Source organism: Mesoplodon mirus, assembly GCF_964341445.2.
Source record: "Mesoplodon mirus genome assembly, chromosome: 19".
Taxonomy (NCBI): Eukaryota; Metazoa; Chordata; class Mammalia; order Artiodactyla; family Ziphiidae; genus Mesoplodon; species Mesoplodon mirus.
The window spans coordinates 7,292,070-7,302,765 of record NC_138995.1 but is presented as its reverse complement, the minus strand read 5'-3'; the positions used below and the strand labels follow the sequence as shown (position 1 = coordinate 7,302,765).

The 10,696-nt window shown below is 58.1% G+C and overlaps 1 protein-coding gene and 1 long non-coding RNA gene across 2 annotated transcripts in view; one reads left to right on the top strand and one right to left on the bottom strand.

Annotated features, from left to right (window-relative positions):
• Window positions 1–1,793: 1,793 nt before the first annotated feature.
• Window positions 1,794–3,303, bottom strand: LOC309795176. Its single transcript, XR_014292221.1, has 3 exons — window positions 3,222–3,303; window positions 2,304–2,441; window positions 1,794–1,852 (listed from the first exon to the last, which is right to left on the bottom strand). It is a non-coding gene; the product is annotated as an uncharacterized lncRNA (long non-coding RNA).
• Window positions 2,826–10,696, top strand: part of CMIP (c-Maf inducing protein) — a 240,195-nt gene continuing 232,324 nt past the window's right edge. The window contains exon 1 of the mRNA XM_082607275.1: window positions 2,826–3,501. Coding sequence (XP_082463401.1) covers window positions 3,205–3,501 — 297 coding nt within the window. The 5' untranslated portion in view covers window positions 2,826–3,204. The remainder of the gene's footprint in view (window positions 3,502–10,696) is intronic.

The following is a 10,696-nucleotide window of genomic DNA, read 5'->3' as shown; positions in this document are numbered from 1 at the left end:
GGCCGCTGAGCCTGCGCGTCCGGAGCCTGTGCTCCGCAACAGGAGAGGCCACAACAGTGAGAGGCCCATGTACCGCAAAAAAAAAAAAAAAAAAAAAAAAAGAATCTGCCTGCCAATGCAGGGGACACAGGTTCGAGCCCTGGTCTGGGAAGATCCCACATGCTGCAGAGCAACTAAGCCCGTGCGCCACAACTACTGAGCCTGCGCTCTAGAGCCCGTGAGCCACAACTACTGAGCCCGTGCACCACAACTACCGAAGCCCACGTGCCTAGAGCCCGTGCTCCGCAACAAGAGAAGCCACCACAAGGAGAAGCCCGAGCACCGCAACGAAGAATAGCCCCCGCTCGCTGCAACTAGAGAAAGCCCACGTGCAGCAACGAAGACCTAACGCAGCCAAAAATAAATAAAATAAAAAACAAAAAAAGTCTGGGGCTTCCCTGGTGGTGCAGTGGTTGAGAGTCCGCCTGCCGATGCAGGGGACACGGGTTCGTGCCCCGGTCCGGGAAGATCCCACATGCCACGGAGCGGCTGGGCCCGTGAGCCACGGCCGCTGAGCCTGCGCGTCCGGAGCCTGTGCTCTGCAGTGGGAGAGGCCACAACAGTGAGAGGCCCGCGTACCGCAAAAAAAAAAAAAAAAAAAAAAAAAGTCTGGAGTTTCCTGCATAGGCTGAGGGTCTTCCCACCTCTTTGCCTTTGTATGTGCCGTCCCCCCTTCCAGGAGCACCTTTCCCCTTCTTTACCTGATTCCTAAAGACCTCTTTGGAGTCAGGACATGTCCCCAGTGCCACAGCCCAGCTGGGTTAGATTCCCCCTCCCCCTTCCTGTAGCCCCAAGCACAGTGTGGTCATTGTCTTTACATGGTCCTAGACCCTGAGCTCCACACCTGGGCCCAGTCCTGGCTAGCTAAGTGAGCCTGGCAGTCTCTCTGTATCCTCACCTGCAGGAGGGGATGCTGATGGGTCAACCCTGTGTCATGGGTTGCTGTGAGAAGGAAAAGTTGTGTGCGTGCTTAGGACGCTGGGGATTACTTCCTGCAACCGGCAAACAGCAGGAGCTCAATCAGGGTTCGGACAACAGACCTAACCCCCTTGGCGGCATGGCCTGGGCGTCTTGGTCACAATCATCTGCCATCCCCACCTCCGGCATCCACTTCTCTGCCACCGGATGGGGTCTCTGGCTTGCCTGACTCCTCCTTGTTTGATGGTTTTCTCAAGGCTGTTGATGTTCAGAACTTCAAGAACAGAATTTGCCAGCAGGCTGTGGGGAGTCAGTGAATTCCGCATTTTCCTGCCTAACTGTGCCTCCCCAGGGCTCACGAGGAGAGGACAGCTCTGCCTGTCTCCTGGGCAGGCTGGAGATGCGTCTTCTCTGGTGAGGGACACATGCGGGGGCCCTGCCTTCCACCCTGGCCCCAGCCCTGGCCAGGCTCAGGTGAGAGTGTTTTGGGGAGCCCTCATCTTGTCTGTTCGTGGGAGAGAGGGGGAGGGGGCAGTCCCCACTGTAGGGCTGCCGTGGACAAACTTCGGCACTCATGATGCAATTCAACGCATGCTCACACACTTGTGTGTTCACTACAGAGACACCTTCACTTAACAAAAAAGGCACAGATCTGGGGGTTTTAATCGTATTAACTGCAGAAGTGCGTGGATGTGAGAAAGCCCCACCCCAGAGCAGAGCATTTGCTGCGTGGCTTTAGGTGCCACTCCTGGTGGCAGAAAGGGAACGTTTTTTGTTGCACAGCTGGCGTTCCCGAGTGACACCATAGCTCATTCCCCAAAGGGGCTTCCAATATGATTCTCTCACAGCTCTGCGCAGGACCTGGGGATGCAGAGATGAATGACCTGGTCCCGGCCTGAGGGGAGAGGTAAAGAAGCTGGAGCTGCTGGGGTGCAGGCAGAGGAGGGGGGCGCCGGTAACGCTGGGGAGGGATTTTGTTGTCTAGGTTCCTATTAGGAACTAATCAGACTCCAGGGGCAGAAGGAAGGAGGGGGGCTGGGGAGCCTGTCCCCTCCCCCCCGGAGGCTTGAGGACCCCAAGGGCCACGGGCGGGCAGACATCTGTAAATGACCAGGAGGCCTGCAGAGTTCTGCAGGCTGAGCCAGGGCAGTTCCCGGATAACTGACGGGACATGTTCAATTCGAGGAAATATCTCTGTCTCCTGGCGCCATCTGGCCAGCCAGGTGGACAGCTTGAGCTGGGGTTCCGGGGGTGTCACAGGTTCTGCCTGCGGTCCTGTCCCCCACACCTTCGGCCCAGCCCAGCCCAGCCCGGCCCCGGTCCCTCAGGTTTGCACCTGGCCGCACCTCCGCCATCCTCGTGGACAGGTTTCGGGGCGCTGACATTTCGGATCCCGGCTGGCCGCGGGGGTAAGGGTGGGCTGCGGGGTCCGCGGCGCGTTCTCAGATCCGTCGGGCCGGCGGGCCGCGCGGCTCAGCACCGGCCTGGGCACCGGCGGGGGCGCGGCTCAGCGTGACGTCACGCGCCCTGCCCCCGCGGCCCCCGCCCACTCCCCAGGTTCCGGGCGGGGCGGGCCCGGGCCTGCCAGGGCTCGCCCGCCCCAGCCCCCTCCCCGGGGGCCGCCCCCTCCCGTCGAGCCGCGCCTCGGCCCCTCGCGTCCCCGCCCGGCGGCGGACTCCGCCTGCGAGAGGCCGAAGCCGCGGCGGCAGCCGCCGTTGCCGCCATTGACGTCAGAGGGGCGGGCACATGACCCCGCGGGGACCAATCGCGCGGGCGCCGAGCGGCTTCTGCAATCTCTCAACTGAGCCGGCCCCCGCGGCCCCCGCCGCACACTCGCCCGCGGACGGCCGCCCAGACACACGTACTGTACACACGAGCGGGCGGCGGGGCCGAGACACGCCCGCCCGCGCGGCCCCCGCTCGCTGCCGCCGCCGCCGGGCCCCCGGCCCCCCCGCAGGCTCTGCCCCGCGTCCCCACCCGTCCGCCCCTCCGCCGAGCCGGTCCGGCCGCCGCGAGCATGCATCCGACGAGCTAGGAGGAAGCCGGAGCCCCGCAGGAAGGACCGAGCGCCGGCCGCCCGCCCGCCCGCCCGGGCCCCTCCCCTGCGGGGCGCCCCCAGCCCCACACCCCCCCACCTTCCTGGGGGGTGGGGGGGTGCGGGACGCCGACCGGGGGCCCCGCCGCCCGGGCAGCCGGGACAGCCCCTCTCCCCGCCCCCGGCCCCCTCCCCGGCCCGGCCGGCCGGCCATGGATCTGACCAGCACCTCGGGCGGCGGCGATTCCCGGCAGATCGAGGAGACCAAGCCGCTGCTGGGGGGTGACGTGCCGGCCCCCGAGGGCACGAAGATGGGCGCCGTGCCCTGCCGCCGGGCCCTTCTGCTGTGCAACGGGATGAGGTACAAACTACTGCAGGAGGGCGACATCCAGGTCTGTGTCATCCGGCACCCGCGGACCTTTCTCAGCAAGATCCTCACCTCGAAATTCCTGAGGCGCTGGGAGCCGCACCACCTAACGCTGGCCGACAACAGCCTGGCGTCCGCCACGGTGAGTCGCTCTGCGCGGCGGCGCGCCTGCACCCCCGCGCCTCCCCTCGGGGCCCGGGAGGCGCCCCCTCCCACCGGCTGCCTCCTGCCTGCCGCTGCACCTGGAGCCCGGGGCCTGCAGGGCGCCGGGGGGCGGGAAGAACCGGGCGCCCCCCTCCTGGCCTGGGCTCCGGACTGGATTGTGGAATTCGAAGCTCTGCCCTGCCGGCAGGCTCGGGGAGACCCTTAGAATTATATGGAGAGGATCTGGCCCACCCCGGACTGAGCATTTGGGTACCTCCGGGCCCAGCGCTTGTGTTAATTACGGATGGGACCTTGGGATAGACCCCCGAGGCTGGGCCCTGATGGTGGTGGGGTTCCCTTTCGGAAAGCACATCTGGATCTGCGGCGGATGGGAAAACAAAACAACCAGCAAAAAAAAAAAAAACAAACCCAACAACCTCAAAACCCCAAAACCCAAAGAATTTCCAGAAGCCAGTTCCTTTCTTTGCTCTCTACCCGTCTTTTTCCTGCCCGGCCTGGCAGGCAAAACTGGGTGCTTCCCTTTCTGAAAAAATTTCACTGGCACACTGGGAGGGTGGAAGTGGAGGGGGAGGGAGAGGGGGCAGGGGTCCTGGGCTATCTCCTCCCCACGGGGGGCGGTCAAGTTCTAGTGCGGAAGCTGGCCTGTGGGGTTCTGGTCTTGCATTGTCTATGCAGTATTGTATACGTGTGTTTTGTTGCTGGAGGTTTTATTATGTTATTGTTACTGTTTTAAAATACATGGCTGGGACTGGGTCGCCCTCATGAGAGGGAGAGAAGTCATCGATCTGTTTCTGAAATCAAATCTGCAAGGTGGAGAGAGAGGGCTGTGGTGGGGTCGCAGCGGGGGAGGGTGGCGGGCAGGAGCCGGAACAGGATGCTTTGTGTTTTGAAAGGAGGACAGTTGAAAGCACCAGCTCTGCTTGGGCCCGAGCCTTTCTGTGAGGGGGTCCCGTCCTCTATGGAGAGGTGGCAGGTCTTCCCCAGAATGCACGCTCCCCTCTGGGGCAACCGTGATCCGGTTTACTAAGCACGGTGGTCGGGGCGGGGGCGCTGAATCTAACGCCTGCCCACACCTGTGCCAAGAAAACCCAGCCGGGAAATAGGGTGTCGCTTACATAGCATGTCACAAACGTGTAGCATGTGCAGACATTTCCCCGGCATCCATGTTCCCTTGGCAGTGTGTCACAGGCCGTGACACATGCTCCAGGGAATGGGGAGGGGGAAAAGTTAGCAGAAGAAACCATACTCCTTGAAACAGCTCCCCCCCGCCCCCACCTCCCAGGGCACTGAAGCACACGAGGACTTTTATTCTGAATTTTGGGTCCGACGTACTCAGAACACCTATTTTTTCTTTCCTGTGGGCACATTGGTGCAATCTGCAAAGGCTGCTTTCTCGGGGAGGATCCCTGGTTGCCGAGAAGCGGTCCAGTCCCAGTCTTAGGCTCGTGCACGTTCTCAAACCTGTCCCGAGCCACAGGCCTCGGCATTTGGCTTTTCATTTGATGGAGGGAGACCCTCAGAAAATTCGCCAGCGCGCAGTGTTTCAGATTCAGGGAGGAACCGGTGTCCTCAGTAGTTCCCTGCCTGGGATCAGCAGCCTCCAAATCTGGCTTCAGAAATTTCCCCTGGCCGGGGCTGGGGGAGCTTTATTTTTCTTTCTGTCACCCCTTAAAGTGAAGGGGAGTTGGGGAGGAGAAGATGGCTGGGAGGCACAGTGACCCTCCGTGGGAAGGACAGGCCGAGCTCCCGTGCTCCCCCGGGAGAAGCCAGGAGCTGTGCTGTGCTGCCCACGGCTGGGGGAAGCCAGCTTTGGAGGCTCAAGGTGCCCCTCCCCCTCCCCCAGTTTACCTCTGATTGCTCAAGAGGTGTCTATTTGAGAGAGAGAGTGGGGAGGAAGGGAGCCTGGAGCCCTGCGCTGGCTTCTCAAGCAGCCAGGGGCCCCGGCACCACCTTCCCCAGCCGTGGTGGGTGGCACCTTCGTCTTCTTGGGCCTCTCTGGAGAGGAGCCGTGATTTTCTGGACTGGGGGCCGAGGGCCATCCGTGGCACGAGATTTGTCTCAGCAGAGCCTTGCTGTGGCGTTGGGGAGCGAGGAGGGAGGAACTACGCGCGAGTGTCCAATGGGCTGTCCCCTTTCTCTGCCTGTCGTCGGCGAGCCCCACGGGCAGGGCAGGGAGTGTCCTTACATGTGGCCTTGGTGGGCTCCGGTGGGGTGCACGGCCCTCCCTGCCAGGCCTGTGAGCGTGGAGGGGGGCTGCTGAGGCCGTGGCCTCCAGGGCAGGGGTGTGCATGGCACCACCACCGGGGACCTTGTCCCTTCCTGAGACACCTGGTTGTTGGTGTGTCCAGGCCCCCCGGGAAGCAAAGCAGCCCCCTGAGGGGTTTCCCTGAAGCCCGGGCATTATGTAATCTGTCTGCATTTTATAGCGCGGCCCAAGCACTCAATTGAGAAATGTGAGCCCAAACGAAACAAAGGTGAATTTGAGTGCAGTTCACTACAACGGAAAGCCCCATGTGGCCCAGCCTCGAGCCACGGGTGTATCAGGTGTTTTGTATTGGTCATAGCCTTCTATAAAGTGTACGTCATCCTTTTGTTAAGCCCTCTACACAGCCCACCTCAGAACCATCTGGTAATTATCTGGTTAATTGTGTGGGCTTCAGGCACAAGACTCAGAGTGATTGATCTGGATTCAAACCCATAAACAAACCAAATACACCCTTTGCCCAAACCGTCTTCAGGGTCTGTCTGCACTGATCCAGTCAGTTGGATGGTAGTCAGAGCTACAGCCCAGGCTTCCAGGACCACAGCTGCATCAGGCCTGGGTGGAGGCATCCGGGGGCTCTCAGTCCCACCTGGCAGGTGGCTCCAGCTGGGTACACCCCCCAGGTGGACGGACCTCTCTGCATTCCCTGCTGGGGAGACGGGCTCAGCCTGGGGCCCCGCGGGGCCAGCGGCCTCACTCCCTGGCCTGGCTGTAAACTTTGCCTTCTCTTGGGTCAGGTTGGAGCTTGCCCCTGCGCCTATCTGCTGGGCCGGTTACTGATTAAATCCTTGCAGAGTCAACAGTGCCTGACAGGGCCTGTGACAGCGCCGGGCCTGATGCACTCTGTGCTGGAGACTTTGGATCCAGAAGACTCATAAACAAAGGAGGAAACACAAAGGCGCCAGTGACCCGGCTGCCGTGAGGGGGGACTGGGAGGTGTCCGCCCCTCCCTGGGGTACACACGGCCGCACCTTGCCAGCGGAAGGGCGCATCTGCCCAGGCTGTGGCCTGGACGCCGCCGTTCCTCATTCCCCTTTCGCATCCAGACTTCCCAGTCCCCGGGCCTCCCTGGGCTTTTTGTGGTTGCCAACCATGGTGTCGGCTGTAGCCAAGAAGGTTTGGGTCCGTGGGTTCAGAATCCATTTTGCCGTTCTCGTGTCTGGGCTGAATTTGATCACCTGCTAGGCATGCTTGTCCTCTGGAAGAGGGCTTTGTCCGTGTGCTTTGTCTCCTCTGCGCCAAAGAAGTACGAATCAGCGGCTTACCTTTTATTTTACCTTATTTTTTTTTAACATGTAGCACGTGGCATCTCAGAATGGGGAGGGTCCAGTCGGATCAAACAGGGGTCAGAGCACAGGCACAGTAGCCTTGACTTGCTTTTTAAATTTTCACCACTCTGCGGCTTCAGTTGAAACGTCTCTGGGCTTTCTGTTGTGGGAAAGAAAAGAGGAGTCCCCTCAGTTCCCATCAATTTCTTTAGTCTGGTGTTTTCTTGGGGGCGGCAACCTTCTGAACTTGGACTTATGCTTACGAAGCACCTACTGGGTGTCCGAGTGCTGCATTCATCCTGATGGCGGCTTCCCCTTGGGAATTAAAATCTGTGTCCTCCCAAGTAGTCAGAAGTCCCGTGGGAACCCGCCTGTGTGCACACGGACACGCGTGTTCATTTCTCCACTTTGTCACTCACACGTCCTCCTTGTGCCCGTCCTCCCCGCCTTTGATTTATGTGATGTTTCTTTGTGGCATAAAGAAACACAAAGAATTTTTTTTTTTCTTTCAGTGCCATTTGTCGTAAGATTTCGGAGTATATCGAATTTGTTTCCCAGGTTACTTGTCTGATTGGAGGTGGTGGAGGGGAGGGGCTGGGACAGAAGCGGAGGAAAAAAATCTGAATTCTCTGTAAACGGCACACGTGGTCTGCCTTCCCCAGGCTGTAATAAATAGGAGCATTTTAAGGCGGGAGAGGTTTTGATACTGCCATTCTCCTGGCGCAATCCGAGATGCCTTTTCTAGCCGCTGGCAAAGTTGTACCAGTCCAGGTTGAAGGTGTCTCACTCGCTGCTCATGGCTGGGCTTTGCTGCCGAGCTGGCTGGGGCTCCGTGGGCCACAGGTGGCTGTGTATAGTGTTGCCCGCTCCTCCGTGCCAACCGGGGAGCCCGCTGACTCACCTGGCAGTGGGAGAGGGCATTTCTGGGGCACCACGTCCGGTGAGGCTTAGGGGGAGCCTGCTGGCCTTGTCATCCTAAAAAACCGAAGCTCTCTGAGGGTGCCTCACTGCCAGCCTCAGCTTGGCCCACATGGATGGTATCCCCTTGGTGTTTTGGTGGAATGAACATCCGAGATGGTCAAGTTAAGCCTTTGATGAAAGGATTAAGTGAGATTAAGCAAGGCAGCCTAATGGTTCATGGCGTCTCCACTGTGGGGCAACACAACGGGGTTTGCTGCCACTTGCACCGGGTCTGGATTCTGAGGTTACAGCTTCCTGACTGTGTGACTTCTGGAACGTTGCTTTCCCTTGCCGGGGCTTGCTTTTCCTCCTAGAGGGTGGGATAATCCTACCTCATGTACAGGGTTGCTGAAAGGACTGGGGATCACTCAGATTAGCACCTAGCAGGATGGCCAGCACACAGTAGGGGTATGACAAGGGGCCTGTATTCCACTTTGTGTTTTCCTAATTACCGAGAGTGCTTCAAGAAATTCTGCCCAAATGCAAGGGATTATTGCTACTTAAAAATGGGCAGTCTCTAGAGGAAAGTCTCCTGAGATGAGCGGTGCATTTGGGAAAGTTAGGGATATTTAGTGGATCTGGTATGTATGAGAGCAATGAAATTGTTGAAAGCAGTTTAAGAAAAATTTCTCAGGGGGCACAGTCCAGTTTCTTTAAAAAAATACAGAACTGTTTTTTTTTTTTTTTGGAAAATTGAAATAGTAACGTGCACATCAAATAAATTCAGATGGTACAACAAGGCATATAAGGGAAAATGAAGCTTCTCTCTTATTCCACAGACCCATGGCCCCTAGTTCTCCTCCTCGCAGGCCAGCCCTGAATCCTTGCTGAGCATTCTGGGCATTTACACACAGTTCTGTGCTGTTATTGTTCATTGGACGGTGTGTTTTGGCAGTCATTCTAGATCTGTGCCTGCACAGCTGCTCTTCCCTGCTGCACGGTGTTCCATCATAGAGGGGCGCCATAATAATGTAGGTAGACCATCCCCTATCACTGGACATTTAGGTTAGCCCCAGGCTTTTGCAGTTTCCAACAAGACACTTTCCACTTTGACTGAGTGGAGTTGTTTGTGTTTTGATAATTTGAATGTTTTTTGCCTACTTCTTTGGCGAGTGTTAAAATATTTAGTCCCACAGTGCTTTGCAAGGGTTAGCTGACCCTCCCTCAGTGGGGGAAGGGCACTGCCGCCTGGGGTCACTGCGGTCTGGAGTCATGCTTGGGTCTGGCTCACTGTCACTGGCTAGGGAGCCTCCTGAGGGTCTGGCCCCCCAGCCCCACCAGGAACTGGTGGGGGGCTCCAGCCAGTCCCGCAGACCTCTGCCCCCAAGGACAAGGGTCTGCATGGCCAGGAGGGCTGTTTCCTGCTCCACCTGAGAGCATCGTTTTTGTCCCCAGGCTTCCTGCCTCCCCAGGATGGAAGCCAGGCCGCCTGGTCCCATGGTAGAGAAAAGGAGGAAGTGACAGTGTCTCTTCCCTGCTCCTGGCTCTGGTGACAAGGCACCCAGTGCCTTCAGCGGGCCACCGAGGGAGGCCGTGTGAGGTTGAAAGGAAGCTCGGCTGATACCAGCAGAGCCCTACAAAGGGTGATGAGGCGTGTGTGTGTGTGTGGGGGGGGGAGGTGTTCATGTCTGTTGAGGCGAAGGGGACCACAGAGAACATAGTTTTGGTGCTGAAGTTGATTGTTGTGCTGAAACTGAATGTCCAGTAGCCATTTCTTTACACCTGCCACATACCAGTGTCTGGGGTGTCAGGAAGGTGGATGGAGGAGAACAGCCAATCGCAGCAGAGGGGTCAGACAGGCAAGCTTGAATCCTGCCCTTGCAGCATCCTAGCTGGTGGGTGACCTTGGGCAGGTCACCTAACCTCCCTCCTTATCTGTGAAATTCACATTCTGGGGACTTCCTTTTAGCATGATGTCAGGATTAGGTGGAGTAAGGCATGGCAGTTCATTCAACAGATAAATATCACTGTTTGTAGGCATTTTGAGGAAAACCAGTCCCTGCCCTCCTGGACTGGCGTAGGTGACAGACAATAAACCACTGACTAAGTAATTATAAAATCTGTCTGGCCCCGGAGGAAACAAAGCAGTGGTGGGTGGGGTGTGCGGGGCTTGGGGACCAGGAGCCTTGCTACTCTGCACATGGTGTTCAGGAAAGGAGATGGTATCTAGTGGCGGAGAGGATGGCAAGTGCAAAGGCCCTGAGGCTGGACCGGATTTAGAGAAGTGACCGGATCTTAGTAAATGCTTAGTGAATGCTCTACAGTGGTCATCACCCCTGCCTTCCAGGAGCTGTTATCATCTATTAAAAAATATTTATGAGCACCCAGAATGTGCTAGGTGCTGGGCGTATAGGCAGCTCCCTGCCCCATGGAGCTTCCTTAGTTTCTAGCACTTCTGGGGTGTGTGTGTGTGTTTTATTTAACCCGCTCCCTCCCATAGCGAAGAATAGCAGTGCCTTAAGAGACTCCTAAATTACCAAAACCAGCTCCCTTTGTCCACACTGTGTTACAAAGGTTCTAGGACCTAGAACACCCTAATCACTGAATTCGCCTCAGGCTTTTTTCCGATGGGGAAGCGCTGAGGGGGGGAAGCGCTGAGCGCCAGCGTGTTGCCCAAAGACCCTTCCACATGACTCAGCAGCCGGGCTGGGATTCACACCCAGGATTCCCCGCACCCCTAG